The sequence below is a fragment of the Phyllobates terribilis genome, unplaced genomic scaffold, assembly GCF_046119375.1.
Source record: "Phyllobates terribilis strain yellow unplaced genomic scaffold, ASM4611937v1 Scaffold_3__8_contigs__length_932513732, whole genome shotgun sequence".
NCBI classification, from domain to species: domain Eukaryota; kingdom Metazoa; phylum Chordata; class Amphibia; order Anura; family Dendrobatidae; genus Phyllobates; species Phyllobates terribilis.
Genome location: NW_027362763.1, coordinates 413,572,084 through 413,591,966, shown reverse-complemented (window position 1 = coordinate 413,591,966; position 19,883 = coordinate 413,572,084). Strand labels below are relative to the sequence as shown.

The 19,883-nt window shown below is 41.4% G+C and overlaps 1 protein-coding gene across 2 annotated transcripts in view; it reads right to left on the bottom strand.

The window, feature by feature from the left end:
• Positions 1 to 19,883, bottom strand: part of BCKDHB (branched chain keto acid dehydrogenase E1 subunit beta) — a 199,847-nt gene that overhangs the window by 56,130 nt on the left and 123,834 nt on the right. For both annotated transcript variants that reach the window (XM_073675617.1, XM_073675616.1), the window contains exon 9: positions 1,103 to 1,189. In XM_073675617.1, the coding sequence (XP_073531718.1) occupies positions 1,103 to 1,189 (87 nt within the window). The remainder of the gene's footprint in view (positions 1 to 1,102; positions 1,190 to 19,883) is intronic.

Sequence of the window (19,883 nt, the reverse complement as noted above, 5' to 3'; positions counted from 1 at the left end):
TACAGCACGTGCTCTGCATGCTGTCGGGATTCTCTGGTATTGCTGCTGAGAGCGGGTAGTCAAGTGACTGCAAGGATGAGATTTGCATACATACGGTCACATGCCGACTAGACGTACTCATTCAATACAAGTGAATTGAGCAAGGCCAAGCAAGTCTAGTCGGAATGTGGTTGAAAGCACGCAAATCGCGTAACTGTGTTCATGAGACAGCCTGCTCTCAACATCAACACTGGAGAATCTTGACAGATTGTTGAGCGTGCGTTGTAAGGATTCTGAAGTCTGCAACCCCCTTTTAAGTGTAGAGGGGAAAAAAGTACCTGGTGGAGGCCCAGATAAATGCATACAGACTCCATAATCCTTAGAAGATTACAAGTAACACCCAATTTTGCAAGGCAAACCTTGCACTAACCTATAGGTTACTGTACTGTCAGAAAAAAAAAAAAAGTCAAAAAAACATTAATATTTATGAAATAATTGTCATTTTTAAATAGGTTGTCCAAGAGAAGAAAAAAAAATACATGACAGCCTCGTCAACAGGTTGGCTCTATTGAAGTGAATGGTGCACAGCAACAATACCACACACAAGTAACAATACACACTAATATCAATTTAGAGGAGCCTACAAATAAAATGAAAATAGACAAATTATTGTTCAGTTTTCTTTCTTACATGGATTGTACACGCGTCGGGAACCATCAGTAAGAAGCAGAAGTCACAGCCAGCCATACAGTGGTCACAAGCGGAGTTCATAGAACGAGAGAGACCTTCATGAGATGGCAATGGCCACCATGTGCCCTTTCATTAGGCAAGAGGCAGCCCCAGATAGAAATTCTGCAGCTATTAACCCAATCAAAACTGTAAAACTTTCCTTTCTCTCAAGGAACTCAAACTTTCTGTGATTGCCAAATTGCAGCAGCAATCAACGCGCCATTTAGGACTTTAAACTTTACAATACAGAAATTGCGAAAAGTGACAGGCAACGCGTAATTATAAGTTAAATGTAAGGCTTCTGTAATTAAGGTGAATTAATTCTGTGGTATAAAGCATACCCGTGTAAGAACACAAATATTGGGTTAAAACATAATAAATAAAAGCAACTTACTTGTACTGTAGAACTAATCTCAGACGCAAAGCCTCCTGTTAGTGGAGCCTCGTGACTGATGAGTAATCGGCCAGTCTTTGCCACAGACTACAAAAAAAATATGAAGAAAAATCACTAAGGCATGCAAAGAAAATAGAATTTCATTTCTAAACGGGATTTTGTTATAGGGCAGATATTTTTATATTTATTGTATGAAAAACTCTAAGTACATAGAAAACTGCCACAAGCAAAAACACTTAGTGCCCCATTTATAATCCTTGGGTAGTAAAGAGAATAGAAATAGAATATAATGTACAGTTGTTAATAAGTCATTTAGATGCGAAAGAAAACAAAAACACTTCCAGCGCTTTTATGGGACCATTAAACTGAAGCTTTGCTTTTAACAAACATGTAACATTATGACTTTGGTAAACAAACTAATTTTTACGAAAAATAAGCAGTAGACTTTTTGTTTAATTGCCTATAGTAAATGGCACAGCAATCCCTGAAAGAAATAGGATATATCTATATAGACATGTGTTTGTATATATTTATACAGATCTCTCATATTACATACATCTAACTATAAATATATCCATCCATCCATCTATCTAGTTGTATGTATTTCAAAATGACACCAATAAAAACTAACTGTCCAGCAAAAAAAAAAAACAATATATACATTAAGTATCACTATACTGACCTATTGAAATCAGTTAGGGCCTGTGCACACGTTGCAGATTTGTCACAAAACCTGAAGGTTTTCCTAGTACCAGCGAATGAGTATCCTGAAGTGTTATGCACACGTTGCTTATTTGTGACTTGCAGATTTGGTGTCAATCTAAACCCGCAGAATGTCAAATCTATCAACGTTTTTGCTGCAGATTTCACTCCAACTAATAAATGGGGAAAAATCTGCACCAAAAACTTAAAAAGCGACAAACACATCAAAAACGTGTTTTTTTTTTTCCTGCCAAGAGATACAGAAATGATGCAGAAATTTCTGCACCAAATACTTAACGTGTGCACATACCCTTAAAACATTAATTTTAGCGGAAATGATCGACATAAAAGCAAGATCCCCAAAAAACAATGAATTGTTGTTTTTTCTTTTCCCCCATTTCCACACAACCGGAATTGTTTTTTCCAGTTTTGAATCACCTCATTCATTTTAACATATGATGTACAACTCATCCTGCAAAATTCAAGACCTCATATGGCCATGCTGACACTGACATAATAATAAAACTACAGCTTTTGAAAGGTGAACAAGAAAAAGATTATTACCGTTTGGCTATGGCCCCACTATCAGTATTTGGTCAGTATTCGGTCAGTATTTTTTCTCAGGAGTGAGACCCAAAACCAGGTGAGGAACAATCATAGAAAAGCTATAATAGAAACAAGTGCAGCAATTCTGCATTTATCACCCACTCCTGGTTTTGTCTCCCACTCCTGAGAAAAAATACTGACCAAATACTGATAGTGGGGCCGTAGCCAAAGGGTAATAATCTAAGGCCCATAAATGGTTTCAAAAGCCCTATTACTGATAACAGGTCTGTTTCAGAAAACGTGTGTGTTCTGCACATAATAATTCTCAAGCATCGTTCCTTAGAACTGTGTTGTTCTATTCTTCCGTTACTCCGTTTGGAAACTTTGGAATAAATTAACTCTGTGTCTGGCATCGTCCAGTCAGGGCCCCACTTTAAAGGGACACGCCCTTTTGGCACGCAAAACACTCAGTTGTCAATTTATTCATTCGTTTCCAGAGAAACTGAATAGTGCGGAGTGCTAAAAAAAATATGAACCAAAATTGCTATTTCATGGGGAATAAGTATTTACTAAAACAGACATGTCAGGAACGTTAATAGTATTATAAAAGAATATATTCACATAGGGCAGATACAAAAGGTGTGAATTTACATGGGAGCTGACAAGAGATTCATGCTGCCTAAACCAGGGGCAGCAGGAATAAGACAATAGTTACATTATTGCAGTCATGTACTTTTTACTCTGAAATGCGTCTGCATTTCAGAAAAGTTATAGTATAAAAAGCCAGCCGGGGACGGTGCGTCTCTGTAGGGAGGCTGGACCCCAGCAGTATTACCCAGCTCCGCTCCTTTAGTCTCTCACTATGTTCATGTGTATAAGGTGGGGAGAAGCCACAGGGAATCAGCCTCAGATCAATCATCCGAGAAGCATAGTCCTTGGCTGATTTTTCAAACTATGTTTTCTCTGAAACGCCCAAAGCATTTTACAGTAAAATAAAAAAAATACATGGGTGCAATAAAGTAGCCAATATCTTACTTATGCTGCCTGAAGTTAGGGCAGCAATAATCGTAGGAGATCATCAAGGTAATAAGTAGATGACGTAAAGAAGTGACCAGGAGAAGAGCTACCAGGATGGTGAGCGGACTGCAAGCTATGTCCTATGAGGAACGGTTAAAGGATCTGGGAATGTTTAGTCTGCAAAAAAGAAGGCAAAGAGGAGACTTAATAGCTGCCTACAAATATCTGAAGGGCTGTCACAGTGTAGAGGGATCAGCCTTATTCTCATTTGCACATGGAAGCATGAGAAGCAATGGGATAAAACTGAATGGGAGGAGACAGATTAGATATTAGAAAACACTTTTTGACAGTGAGGGTGATCAATGAGTGGAACAGGCTGCCACGAGAGGTGGTGAGTTCCCCTTCAATGGAAGTCTTCAGAGACTGGACAGACATCTGTCTGAGATGGTTTAGTGAATCCTGTATTGAACAGGGGGTTGGACAAGAGGACCCTGAAGGTCCCTTCCAACTATCATTCTATGAAGAGTGTCACCATATTTTTGTAGTTTTTGGGAAAAGGGGAAACACTCGACTGTCTTGCATAAACAACAATGGAAAAAGCAGAGTCCATGGTCTCTTCCTTTCTGGATTGTGAGCCAAAGAGAAAAAGGACCTCTAGCCTCCTGGTAAGTTGACTTGTAAAAATGGAATGAGCACCCATTAGGCTTGTGCACACGTTGAGTATTTGGTGAGTTTTTTACTTCAGTATTTGTAATCCAAAACCAAGAGTGAAAAGTATAATAGAAGCACATGCACTGCTTCTGCATTTTTACCCACTCCTGGTTTTGGTTCACAAATACTAAAGTAAAAAACTCACCCAATACTCAAAGTGTGCACGTGGCCTTAGATATTTATGTTGTGAAGTTTACAATGCTTTTTTTGAAGTCCATGGTTCAATCCGAAAACGTGGCCATTGGAAAAAAAAAAGGTTGTGTGTCCCTACTCTAGACCATAAAGGGATCATGGTATAACAAATTCAAGTAACAAACATGAAAAATGAAGTAAAAAAAAATAAATAAAGTGGAGTTCTGTGAGATTACATCCCAAGGAGATAATTTCTCCCTCTCACTATTTGGCCTACTCTATCTATTTATCCAGACAGCTGACAGGACCCGGAGCATTGAGAACAAGATTTATCGCAGATTGTAGGATCGTAGGCTACATAAACTCATTTCCACATATTAGCCTAGCTTTGTATTAACATCCCTTGTAGCTTGCTGGCGTTTGTTGTGTTGTAGTGATACACACGCATCATATATCTGAGGAGCAGTGTCAAAGATCAGAAGTAAGACTGGTAAAGTGGGCAATTAGGAGCTAATCTGCCTAGCAATCACAATGATTGCAGGATAATTTATATAGCCCAATTTGCAGTTCACTTAAAGGGCACAACCTGAAAGCTATACCGAAAACCACATGCAAAATGTGGAATGCCAGCTATGAAGCATCACTCTCAAAAAGTACATCAGGAGGCGTGCTGCACAGACGGAGAAGAATGTTGTACCACTAAATGCTGGAGAGTCGATAATTACTTACATGTCATTAAATGCCACCAAATCATGTCCCCAACACATCTGTTAAAATAAAGCTATAATGAACAACCCCTTTAATATGTTGCAAGGTGCATTCTACACATTTATCATCAGCTATGAAACACGGTCATGGACACGGAAGACAAGTTCTGACCAATATATTTCTTAGTGATGGGACAAATTCCTGAAAATTATTGATAATTGTGCCCAGAGATTACTGACACAACATATCATCTATGGAGACTTTAAATTTTCACTTAAAGGGGTTGTCCAGCACTTGGGGCCAAACATTTAGATCAAGACGGGGTTGTCCAATACAATAAAAAAGCCTATACTCACCTGCCTTGCCGGCGCCGTTCCAGCAGTGTCGGCACTCGTGGTCCTGAAGACCCCATGAAGTTGGTGTGACACGTGACCCTGTCGTTCAATCAGCGCTGGTGTCACAGTCCCCGCCTTCTGTCGAATTGAACATGAAGAGGAAGTCCGGGCTGCAGCTGCTCTCTGACTTCCTCTGCTCAGTTCGACAGGAAGCGGGGACAGTGACGCCAGCGCTGAATGGGTGCTGGGTTCACGTGTCACAACAGCAGCACGGGAGCCCCGGGGAGAGCGAGCGCCGACACTATAGGAAAGGTGCAGCACGAGAGGGGTGTGTAAGCTTTTTTTTTTTTTTTTTTATTTTAATCGAGGCCAAGCATGGGAGTAGTGGACAACTTCTTTAAAAATAAATATTTATGTATACATTATATTTGTTTGTTTTTTCCAACTTGGTTTTTGGCACAGATTGAGTTCCAAATACACATAAAACAAATGCTTTCATTTTGCTTGCAACAAGCCTCATTCATTTGAATGAGAAAAAGCACCTTATATAGCGCTTCACTTTTTTTTCCCCGATGCGATTTTTAACAAGACAGCGCCAAAAAATTGGTGTTATTTCAAAAACACCCCAAAAACCATGCGCCTTCTAGAAGCGTTTTTTTGGATGTGGATTTTTCAGCCAGAAAAAATAAATAAATAAATAAAATAATACCAGAATATTAAGCAGCTAAATAAAATCTATGAAACAATATATTATTTTACGCTTTTGCATGAGGTTGACAAGTGTTTCTATAAACCCAGCAGCTCATTCAAGGGACAATGAACACCCTATTCAATCATTTAAATTACATGATTCATTTGTAAAAATAAGAATAATTCTCCATGTGGAAGCAATTATTGCTACTCTGGATGGGCCCCTTCGACTTCATGCACAAAGCACATTATGCATTATCCATTAAAAACTTTAAAAAGGTGTTTTCAGGTTTTAAATCTTTGCTTGCTGTCAATTAGGCCACATTCACATATTGTATTTGGTCAGTATTTACATCAGTATTTGTAAGCCAAAACTAGGAGTGGAACAATCAGAGGAAAAGTATAATAGAAACAAGTCACCAATTCTGCATTTATCACCCACTCCTGGTTTTGGCTTACAAATACTGATGAAAAAAATGACCAAATACTCAACGTGGCCTTACAAAGGTTTTCCAGCTTCAGAAAATTTCTGTCCCCGGGAGCATTTTGTTTATAAACAACAAACTAACTAACTGTTCTTGACTTGTTCCCCCCAGGTCCAGTGCTAAATCTCCACCACTGTTAACAAAACGTCAGAACTGCCGATATTGGGAACAGTGCTGTAGCCAATCAGTGAGCTCAGTGTCTCTGAGCAGCTTGAGCGGTCTACTTGGGCAGAGCCACTGAGCTCACTGATTGGCTGCAGTGCCGTTGACGTGATGTCAGCACTGCAGACCGCAACAGACACCAGCAGGAGTAGAGGCAGAGACTCTGTTCTGGACCTGGGGAGAGCGAGTAAAGCTCAAATTTTAAACAAACTGCTTTGGAGGTAGAAGTGGGCCCCTTTACCTCCTGGGCCCCTGTGCGGCTGCACTGGTTGCACCAATGATATGTCTGTCCCTGTACTCGTATGTCCTTAACATCATGTGGACACAGAAACTGTGCCAGTACAATCACTTACTGCCCGGTTATGATCGATAGCCAGATTCCCTATGTAGTTGCCAGGATGAGAGAAACCTCTAATCCCTACTGTTTAACACCTTAGCTCTCCTGGAAATATCCATAGGAGTCGAGCTACTATTGACTGTGGCATCTAAGTAATCTAAAGCATTAAGAATATGGGCAAGTGACAATAGAAAAAAAAAAAAAGTAAAATAAATTGTAATCAATCTGTATGGCAATATATATGCTCTGTGTCATATGACATTGCCTGTTTGTAGGTCAATACTTAAGATGGCCAACAGCAGTGGATAGCTGGCGGCCCAACTATCTTTTGGCCAACAACCATCTCTCAGCACTCTCCCATTTACGGGAACGCTTGGCTAAAATGAGCATTCCTGTGTTCTCCATGAGAAACCTGCTGCCAGAATCTTCTAGTAGTGGCTTATGTCCCCATTGAACAAAAGTATCATTCGATTGGGGAGGTAAGGAATGAGGGGTTGGAATTCAAACAAAATCCTCCCAGAGAAGAGTCTGGAGGCCCCCAAAAACATTCGGTGTTTGTTCAATCTCGTCAAAATTGGCAGCTCTAATGTGTGTAGGAACCTTTAGTAACCCCTAAAAGCAAACATCTGTAAGGATAGCCCTGGGAGACCTTTAGGTCCTCCTGGCTAATGAATGGTGTGTCTCAGCACCTGATCACATTAGCCATCACATATGCCACCGTTTACTAATTGGTGGTGATCTGACCGACTGGACTGTAACACTAGGTGAATAATATTCCCAATACAGCATATTCACTTGTTGGGAAAGTCTTATAAAGTACTTGAAGTCAAGGTGCCATCACTTATTGTATTTGGGGTTTTGAGAACCCCTCGTTGACCTCATAATTAGGCACTCTTTCCTTTCTAGATCACTCAGCTTTGAGGGAACACTGAAAGTCCCGGTCATAAGCAGTAGAATAAACGTGATAACCACCTTTAAAAAAAAAAAAAAAAAAAAAAAGGCACAAAAGTTTTTCTAGGATTGGTTCACATTCTTATGAAAAGCAAAAGTTACAAATCATAAATAGCATTTGAGATTACCCTACATCATTTTGTGGCATTTGGTGTAGAGTCAAGATCTATGGAGTGATGCATATGATAAGATAAATTACTAGTGACGCGCCCCCTGGGCCATATTCGTTAGTGGGAATATCCGGAGCCGGATCAGATGGGGGTTGTAGTCTTCCGAGTGGCTGTGACCCGGTCCGTGCCCAGGGTGTCAAACTCAGTTGTATGTGGCAGTCCTACAGATGTTATAAGTTCTTAATTGTCGACTACGCCACCCGTTGTGTTGCGGTCACTATGGCCGCCGCTGCAGCAGGGTCCGCTGAGGCTGATGGTGTAGGTGCAGCTTTTGGTGGTATAACCCCCAACGGGTGGGGTATAGCCTCAGGGGGATCAGGTGCAGAGGATGGGAGTTGTGGTGATGCAGTGTAGACGGCAATCAGAGACAGAGTCGGGTTATGCAGTTTAGGATGTTTACTCACTGCTGATGTTCTGGTCACTCCAGCTTCGAGTGACCTCCCGAGCCGTGCTGCGTCCACCAGGTTCTGGATCCAGCCAACTCCCAAATAAGTCCGGAGCGTGACCCTGAGCTCTCCTTCAGTCCTTTCTCTGGCCGTCCCCACTATTGATCCACCCAGGTCCAGCTCCCTCGGGCCTTCTGTTGGGAGACCCTTGGCCTTGGGTTCCCTGACCCTCCTCGTGGTATGCCTTCGTGGTGGATGTGGTGGGTGACCGTGGCAAACGCTGCCCACGGTCTCCGGTCTCTGGCTGGGGAGTGTTTTTACCCCCACCAGCTTGGGTTCCGGTACCCTGTGCCGACTCTTCACCCGGGGATTTAAGTTGGGTTCTTGGAGTCCCTTTCTTCTGGTTCCCCCTCTGGGTCTCTCTCTCTCCTCTCTCACTCTGGGTCTCTCTTCTCCTCCGCTCGCTGACTTTCTCTCTGCAACTGACCCTGTTCTTAATTGGTGCCCACCTTATATACACCCTCTATGTGTGAGCTCAGGTGACCAGCACCCAATGAGCTCCTATCTTTACCCAGGCTGCTCCCCCTATCTGCCCCTACACTACTTGGGATGTACCACCCCCCTCCCACTCCAGCCAGGAACAGACTCGGTCGTACCTGCACATTTCTAAGTGGGAGTACCGTCGGCCTGTTCCTCGGAAATGGGATGTATGTAGTGCATGCAGCCTACCGAGCTCAGATCCACACTCCATCCTTACCCGGGAGTGGAATATCACACCTCTGGGTTGAGGTGCAATACCCCTGTAGCAGCCGAATCCTCAGGGTGCTACACTAGCGTTCCAGTTCCATAAGTTCTTCAAAATGACAAGACAAGAGGGTGGCAATTTGTAGACGTATATTTTTATGAGGTGTCATAATAACAAAGGAGTGCTGTAACAGAAGTGGTGACAACAGCCGAGATAAATCAGCTGTTAATGATAGTCTCTCTGCTGAAGCAAAACAAGGCAAAGGATATAAAGTTACACAAGTACAGAGGGGTGAATACATGATTTATTCTAAAAATATCTAGTTAAATCCCCAAGACGACTGATTATATTGTACATGACCACAAGATGTCCAATACCTTCCGTTTTGAAAAAAGTATAGGTTACCCTTTCCAAATATTATGTCCAGATGTGGCTAGGCACCCAGCTTGGAACATGACCTAAGACCTACAAACGTGAAGTTCAAATGAAAGTCAAAGGAAGACTATACGTTAAGATATGTGAAATGTGTTCCATAGATCCCTACAGATTACAGTTTTCCTTTCTACGATCAGGAGACCATCAATCTTCAGCCGTTCTGATGTATGTGGTACTAATTCTGAAGGGATAAGGTTCCCCCCTTCTAAATTAATAGGTATTTATGTCAACGCTGGGAAAAAATATTCCAATAAGTGTGTAATTCGAAAAAGTATTGCACCGGTGTGGAAGTTAAAATAGTATTTGTCATTCTTAACATGTGTAACTTGTCAAATGACTATTTCCTGTAAGGCCGCAAATTCTCTAAAGAAAAACTGGAGAAATTCACATTTATGGCAAGTAAGGGAGTGAAATCTGATAAACGTTTACTTTCTTCAGGTAGGACTTTATGGGGGGTAAAAAGGGAAGAAGAAACAAGGCTCGCACCTTACCAAACCTCAGCATCAGCTACCAAAGCTGCACGCGCCAATGAAACGTACAAGTCACTCTCCAAGCTGAACCTCGACCAACAAATGTCTGATCTTCTCTCCAAATAGGACTTAAAAATAAATGAATAATATAGTATTTTCGGTTTGGTGAAAAAAAAAAAACGGACAGCATTCGGAGCAATGTTTTTCAATGAGGCAGTGGAGACGACCAAATTTTTTCACTGACTGAATCGATGTGTGAAAAAAATAACAGCATGCACGAGTTTCCTCCACTAATCAGATTCAACGCAACCATTCAAGTCCATGGCTGCAGAAAAAAAAAAAATTAAAAATCGGATGCCACAGCATAACATCCGATTTTTACACATGCATTACAATTCTGTAACATAGGAAAGTACAAATGGTCCTGTAAATGATTAATAGCTGGTACTAAAAACCCTTCCAAAAACGGATTGGATTATAAATATCTACATATAAGAGTGAGGAAAAAAATTGTCCCACTTTTACGGATGAAACGCTGATGGTTTTGTATACATTCGTGTGAACCTATCCTGAGTGTGAGAGAATTGACACAACTTATAATCTCTGCAAATATTTTGGATGGAAAATCTGGGTATCGTATATTCTTTTATCCACTGCAAACATAAGCCACATTAACCCCGTTTTTTCCTCCCCTTCTTCCAATACTCTTAACTTTGTCATTTTTCCTTCAATATGGCTGTAAGAGGGCTTGTTGTTTTGTGATTTGCACTTTTGAACGACACCATTGATTTTACCATATAGTGCACTGGAAAACAGGGGAAAAAAAATCCAAATGCGGTGAAATTGCAAAAAAAAGTGCAATTCCACAATTGTTTTTTTTGGGGTTATTATTTACCATGTTCACTGTATGTTAAAACGGAGGTGGAAATATGATTCCCCAGATCAGTACAAGTACGCAGATACCAAACATGTATAGTTTATTTTGGTGAAAAAAAAAATTCAGATTTGTATGAAAAAATTTTTTTGCGTTTGCTGCCATTTCCCAAGACCTGTAGTGCTTCCATTTTTCGGGATCTGGGGCTGAGTGATACCTTATTTTTGCACCCTGAGCAGACAATTTTATTGATACCATTTTGGGGTAGATACCGTGTTTTGATCGCCTCTTATTGCAATGTTGCAGGCCAAAAAAACTTAATTCTTCAATTTCAATTTTTTCTGGCTGCCCTGTTTAATCAATTGGATTAAATTTATTTTATATTTTGACAGATGTGACATTTCTGAATGCAGCGATACTAAATATGTGGGGTTGTTTTATCGTTTTATTTTCAATGGGGCAAAAAGGAGGGTGATTTGAACTTGTGGTTTTTTTCATATTTTTTAAAAAAAAAATATTTTTTTTTTTACTGTCTCAATAGTCCCCGTAAGAGACTTGAAGCTGCGATCAGCTGTCATGTGCGGGGAAAGATGCGGGCTCAGCGTTGGAGCCCACGTCAAAGGCAGGGACATAACATGTAAGTCATTGTACATGTAAGTCATATGTCGTGAAGGGTTTTTAATGACTGTTTGCAAAATATCATTGCTAAAAGTGTTCTTACACAAATGGATTGCAGAAAAAAAGCAAAAAACAACAAACAAAAAACATGGTATACATTTTTTTTTAATAAATCACCTTACGGGTGATGGATGGCATCTGTTGGCACCAGCGGCCCATGCATGCCATACACACTAGAAGAGCTTCCCGCATACACATCAAATGGAGGATTTTATTATGTGAACAGTACCTTATTGTACGCCACTTTTTAGTCTCTTAATAGCAAAATAGATGTACAGTTTATCTTGTACATAACCTAATGGCTCTACATACTCATCTATAAATGCATGAAAATACCATCTGATTACACTTGGGAACATACAAAAAAAAGACAAAATACTGGAGCATTTGTTATAAAAAAAAAAAAAAAAAAAAAAGAATCTGAAAAAGTTTGGATCGAGCACACATTTCTCATGTCAACAGCTATAAATCCACTCTAACATCATGAGCTATCTGAACACAAACATTTTCCATAAAACACAGCTGGGAATCGCAGAGAACACATGCACCATACAGCAAAAGTCAACATTAAAAGCTCGGGAGCACCTGAGCCCGGTTGTGCATTTCTGTATGGCGGCTGTATTCTCCAAGGCTCTGTATAGCCGGCAGACATCTCCAATTAGTAGGAGAATCCATTAGAAATGACATTTATGGTAACAGTACTGCAGATAGCACAGTGCTAGCGCTCATCTTTAAATAATACAAATGGTTGGAGACAACACATCTGTTGCCGAAAGTCTTCTCATAAATAGGTTATAAAAAACAAAAAAATAAAAAACACATTTACCCCTTAGTTCTAATTTTTGGGTGAGGTGGAGGGGGCAGCACAAAATCATACAAAGCAAAAACTGATCAATCTGAAGGTTTCTCAGCACTAAAGTTATAATAGAATACAAAAACATTTTGCAGTTTTTAGAGGATTCCCCAATTCTTGCCTAATGTGTTTCGCATACGTTTGCTGTGAAATTCCGCCCTCTCCATGCCAACATGTGGCATCTATGGCTATGACCGGTTCTGGCCTACTATAGATTTACCTACAACCAAGTCTCCAGCACGAGCCCAGAGGAAGCAGAATTTCTCCTGAAAGGACTGAACATCGTATTTGAAGTCCCATACTCATCGCAGACCGGAAAAGAACGGCAAAAAAGAAAGGAAAATCGCAGCGCTTGGACATCACGTGATAAGTATATTAGAAAAATCGCAGCGCTTGGACATCACGTGATAAGTATATTAGAAAAATTTTGTTTTTTTTCATACAGGTTAAAAAGGCAGGCTTTTAATTTAGTAATGTCCTAGACAACCCCTTTAATTCACACACATGGGCAAAACGACATACTGCGCTGGGGTGATTGTGTGTAGTGGGCACTGTGTTGATACAGCATCTGTGTCACATCTGTGGTTGGAGCTGTTAACCATTTAGATGCCCGGTCAATCTCTGCTAGTAGCTCAGTGCTCACGTTCATCAGCTCCCATCTGCTTCCCCCATGACGGGATTGTGGAGCGCTGATAGGTTACCACGGCAGCAGACGGCCTCCGCCGCTGCCATCTTGGTACTACTATGAAGCTCAGTCACATGCCGAGATCGACAGGAGACTGAGATTTTCACTAGTGCAATACAGTATAGAATATGTGATTGGACAATGGCCAACTGAAGTCCCATAAAAATAAATAAATATTCTATGCAATATAAAATTTCTAAATCACCTCCTTTATTGTACCACACACAAAATGAAAAAATAAATAAATCTGGCATCATTAGGTCCATAAAAGTCCTATCTGTCAAAATATAGTATTACTCGCCTGAGACAGGAGGTACTGCATGCTAATGCCTGTGAGCTCCAGACAGGAAAAGGAGGAGCCTGTTGGTGCTGGGAGTTTGTGCTGCTGTAGGAGCTGGGAAGGAGGGAAAAACATCTCCAGGACTTTTTCATCTGACCCCTTCCCAGCTACAGAGAGAGCACGTGACCGGAAGTGAGAGCGCACGTGGGGTGTGAGCACATGGGCTGTGGTGAGCGGCGTGCGGCGAGGTCCGACTCGGCTCGCGGCCCTCCGGCGAGGGAGCCAGGCGGAGGTGACCGAGTGGACCGGGTGGACTGGTAGGAGGCGACCGGAGGGACGAGCGCAAGAGAGCGCTGTGATAGCGTGCAGCACCGGCAGGCGGAGAGCGCCAGGTGGTGGTGACCAGGAGGTGACCAGGAGGACCGGTAAGAGGCGACCGGAGGGGCGAGCGCGCTGTGATAGCGTGCAGCGTCCCTAGAGGAGGTGAGTGAGGGGCAGGAGGCCGCGATAAGCGGCCCTACTGAACCCGAGTGTGTACTGTACTGTATTGTATTTGTATTGTAATTGTATTATATTTAAGTGCTCCCCCACCGGCCTTATTTAAATTAATCCCCTGTCCATACTTGATCGATCTCCCCCCTATCCATATTTAATACAACTTCCCCGGCCATCTTTAGTGATCCCCCAGTCCATATTTAATTGATCACCCCCCATCCATATTTAAATTGATCCCCTGATCACCCCCGTCCATATTTAACTGATCCCCCTGACCACATTTAAATTGACCCCCCGTCCTCATTTAATTGATCCCCCAACCACTCCCGTCCATATTAAATTGATCCCCCCGACCACATTTAACTGATCGACCCCCCCCCAGCCCATAATCAATTGATCCCTTGTCCATATTTAATAGAGATTCCCCCTGTCCACTTTTACAGATCCCCAGTCCCTATGTATTTGCCTTAACCCCATCCATATTTAATTAACCCCTTGTCCATAATTAATTGATTGATTCCCCAGTCCACAATTATTTCCCCAGTCCATAGTTAATTGACACACCGTCCATACTTAATTAATCCACCTGACCTACTTAGCTGATTCCCCCGTCCATACTTGATACTTAATTGATCCCCCGCCGATATCTAATTGATACACTTGCACATCCCTAATTGATCCCCGTCCATACACCTATATATAAATAATTGTGTTTTGGACATATATATATATATATATATACACACACACATACATATATACACACATATTATATATATATATATGTGTATATATACACACATATTATATATATATATATATATATGTGTATATACACACACATATTATATATATATATATGTGTATATACACACACATATTATATATATATATATATGTGTATATATATATATATATATATACATACACACACATTATATACACACATATTATATATATATATATATATATACACACATATACACACATACTGACTGTATCCCCATATTTAGAATGACGTCCATGTTGGCCGGAGCCGTGCAGTGTACATTTTGCGCAATGTATGCATTCCGTGAGCAACCGCTCGAGGATCCATACTGCTGCGAGAGATGTGAGCATATCGTGCACTTGGAAGCCCAAATTCTGGATCTAAGTGCTCAGATAGCGATACTGAGGAGCATCGACAACATGGAACGGAGTTTGCTGCTCACCGAGCAGACACTCAATGGGTCAATACTGGGGGTGGAGCATAGAGGGGAAGTGCAGGCTGAACAGGCAGGGAGCTGGTTAACAGTTAGGAGGGATAGAGGGAAGAAGTATAGGAAGGCTGGTTCAGAACCGGCATTATTGGAGCATGACAGATCCTCTGACCGCCGGGGGAGTGTATGCTCCAGTAATGAGGGGGAGGGGGGAAGTGTAGGGCAGGCAAGACAGGTCCTGGTAGTGGGTGACTCTATTATTAGGGGGACAGACAGGGCAATCTGTCACAAAGACCGGGATCGCCGAACGGTGTGCTGCCTCCCTGGCGCTCGAGTCCGGCACATCGCGGATCGGGTTGACAGGTTACTGGGTGGGGCTGGCGAAGACCCAGCGGTCATGGTCCACATCGGCACCAATGACAAAGTGAGTGGTAGATGGAGGGTCCTTAAAAATGATTTCAGGGACCTAGGTAGGAAGCTTAGGGCAAGGACCTCCAAGGTAGTTTTCTCAGAAATACTACCAATCCCGCGAGCCACACAGGAGCGCCAACGGGAAGTTAGGGAGGTGAATAAGTGGCTAAAGAGTTGGTGCAAGGCAGAAGGGTTTGGGTTCATGGAGAACTGGGCCGACTTCGCGGTCGGCTACAGGCTCTACCGTAGGGACGGGCTGCACCTCAATGGGGAGGGTGCAGCAGTGCTGGGGAAGAAGATGGCTAATAGGTTGGAGGAGTTTTTAAACTAGAGACGGGGGGGGGGGGGAGGGGGGGGGGAGACCAAGGAGATAGGTGGGATGTGAGGCAAGCAAGGGGGAAGGGGAGAAGTGAATATAATGGAGGGTGGAGAGGGGGGTGGGGATAGTACAGTTAGATCGTTAGAGAAGAATAGGATGCTAAATAACCCCAAAGTTTATCTTGCATGCTGACCAACGCAAGAAGCCTGACCAATAAGGCGGATGAGCTGCGGGTGCTTATATCGGAGGAGAGGTATGACATCGTAGGTATAACAGAGACTTGGCTAGACGATAGCTACGACTGGGCGGTAAATTTATTAGATTATAGTTTATTTAGAAGGGACCGGAAACAGGGGAAAGGCGGAGGAGTCTGCTTATATGTAAAGTCATGTCTAAAACCCAGACTAAGGGAAGATATAGGAGAGGGAGAAGAGGGGGTCGAGTCCATGTGGGTAGAGATAGAGGGGGCAAAAAATAATAATAAAATATTACTGGGGGTCTGCTATAAGCCACCAAATATAACAGCGGAGAATGAGAATCTGCTATTAGGACAAATAGACAAAGTAGCAAAACATAATGAAGTGATTGTAATGGGGGATTTCAACTACCCGGATATTCACTGGGAAACAGAAACCTGTAGATCTCAGAAAGGAAAAAGGTTCTTGACAAATATTAAGGATAATTATCTCTCCCAACTAGTGCAGGAACCAACGAGAGGGAAGGCCGTGTTGAACTTAATATTGACTAATAGACCTGATAGAATAACTGAGGTACAGATAGGGGGGCACCTAGGTAATAGAAATCATAATATTATCGACTTCAAAATGCCCTTCAGTAGGGTTATCAATAAGGGAACAACTAAAACATTAAACTTTAGGAGGGCGAAGTTTGATCAGCTGATAGAAAACCTTCAACTTATTGACTGGGACAAAGTTCTTAATCAAAGGAATACGAATAGTAAATGGGAAACCTTCAAAAGAATTCTGAATACTCAGTGCGAGAGATATATACCGTATGGAAATAAAAGGGCCCGAAATAAGAGGAAACCAATATGGTTGAACAAGAACGTAAAAGGGGCGTTAAATAGCAAAAAAGAGGCATTCAAGAGATTAAAACAGGAAAACAGTAAGGAGGCACTAATGTGTTACAAGGAAAAAACGAGAACCTGTAAAAAACAAATAAAAATAGCGAAGGAGGAAACAGAGAAAGGAATTGCTAGGGAAAGTAGATCAAAACCTAAACTGTTCTTTACGTATATAAATAGTAAAAGGATTAAATCGGATAATATTGGACCGATAAAAAGTGAGGAAGGCAAAATCATAGAGAAAGATGAGGATAAAGCTAATCTATTAAGTAATTTTTTTTCGACAACTTTCACAAAGGAAATAGAACTAACAGGAGAAATGAGAAGTGACAAGCTTAATCCTCCACTAAGTATGACAAATCTAACCCAAGCTGGGGTACAGAAACGCCTCAGTAACATTAAAATAAACAAATCACCAGGACCTGATGGCATACACCCACGGGTACTAAGGGAACTAAGTAATGTGATAGACAGACCGTTATATCTTATATTTAAGGACTCTGTTGAGACTGGGTCTGTACCACTTGATTGGCGACAGGCGAATGTAGTGCCAATATTCAGAAAGGGAGCAAAAAGTGACGCCGGAAACTATCGGCCGGTGAGTCTGACGTCCGTTGTGGGCAAAATTTTTGAAAGCTTAATTAAAGAGGCAATTATGGAGCATCTTGATGCTAATAATCTTTTAATCCCGAACCAACATGGATACATGAGGAATCGCTCCTGCCAAACAAACCTGATTGACTTCTACGAGGAGGTTAGCTCTCGAGTAGATCAGGGGGAACCAGTGGATGTCGTGTATCTCGACTTCTCAAAAGCGTTCGATAGCGTGCCACATAATAGGTTGGTATACAAAATGAGAATGATGGGGCTGGGGGAAAATGTTTGCAAGTGGGTAGCAAACTGGCTAAGGGATAGAAGGCAGAGGGTGGTTATAGATGGAATATACTCAGATTGGGTAAGCGTCACTAGTGGGGTACCACAGGGGTCTGTACTAGGCCCAATGTTATTTAATATCTTTATTAACGACATAGTCAACGGGATAAATAGTAAAATATCAATATTTGCAGATGACACAAAGTTATGTAAAACAATTAATACAAAAGAGGACAGTGCAGACCTACAGAGGGATTTGGATAAGCTGGGTAGGTGGAGCATTAAATGGCAAATGAGGTTTAACGAGGAGAAATGTAAGGTCATACATATGGGAAGGAAAAATGGAAGTCACCAGTACTCACTGAATGGGAAATCATTGGGGAATTCAGAGATGGAGAAGGACTTGGGCATCTTGATTGATAGCAAACTAAATTGGAGTGCCCAAAGTCAGGCCGCTGCTGTAAGGGCAAACAGGGTAATGGGATGTATCAGAAGAGGTATAGCTGCAAAGGATGAGAACATTGTTCTTCCACTGTACAAAGCACTGGTCAGACCACACTTGGAATACTGTGCTCAGTTATGGGCCCCAATATATAGAAAGGATATAAATGAGCTTGAAAAGGTACAAAGGAGGGCAACAAAATTAATAAAGGGAATGGAGGGACTGCAATACCCAGAGAGGTTGGCAAAACTAGGACTATTCAGCCTGGAAAAGAGAAGGTTGAGGGGGGACATAATAAATGTGTACAAATATGTTAGGGGACAGTATAGAGATCTTGCCCGGGATTTGTTCAAAAGGAGGGATATTACGGTAACAAGAGGGCACTCACTAAGACTGGAAGAGAAAAGGTTTCAGCACCAGCATAGGAAGGGGTTCTTTACGGTAAGAGCAGTGAGAATATGGAATTCACTGAGTGAGGAGACGGTAATGTCAGATTCACTACACCAGTTCAAGTGGGGACTGGATGCATTTCTAGATACCAGGCAGATTTCAGCGTATACTTAAAAATAAAATAAATTAGTAGGTTGATACAGGGATTTATTCTGACTGCTGGTTTCAGAGTCGGGAGGGAATTTTTCCTCAGGTGAAGATTGGCCAAATCATTTGGGGTTTTTGCCCTCCTCTGGATCAACTTTAGCAATTACAGAACTAACAGGTCGAACTTGATGGACGCAAGTCTTTATTCGGCTTTACAAACTATGTTACTATGTTACTTTCATTTGTAAACACTGAAAACAGAAAAAAACAAAAAAGGGCAAAATACCAGATATGTGTGGGTTTTTTTTTTTTTTTTTTACCAATCACTCCACCTCCCAAAACAATTCAGGAAAAAGGATGTCAAATGGACTTCAAAATGCTATGAATACCCTCACACAGCTCCATCCACCGAAAGTCTCGGAATATAGGGATAAAAAAAAATAATAAAATTGATTTGTAACACAAACGTCATTTTTTTTTTTCACCACTTAAATATATATAATAAAAAAATACATGAAAGTGTGGTATCTCCATTCTCGATACTATTCTGGAGAATCTTGTTCACAGATATTTACCATTGAATGAATACCGTGAAAAAAAAAAAAAAATTCTACCAGTGATTTTTTTTTTTTTTTTAAATCACCATTTCTTCCCCTTTAGAGTTTTCTTTTTCGGTTTTTCAGTACATTTCATGGTAAAATGAATAAATGTCATTCAATATAACTCGCCCCGCAAAAACATAATTTCATACAACCCAGCTATGTTGTTTGGAAAAAAAAAAAAGTATGGCTCTTGGGAGAGGAGAAAAAGAAAAAAAAAAAAAGGAGCAAAAACAAAAAATTGCCCAGTTCTGAAGGGGTTAATGTCATTTTTGGAAGCATTTTATGACACTATTGGTACTGTGCATGGATATTTTTTTGTTTCTCCATTTACGTATGTAGCGGTTCTGCTCATCGGTGTATGTGTATAGTTTGGCGGGGTTTGCAGACGCGGGTATTTAGATTTTCCCTGAATATCTATATACACATTTGGCACTCGCGTGTAAGGAGCACAGAAAGCTCTTGCCGGC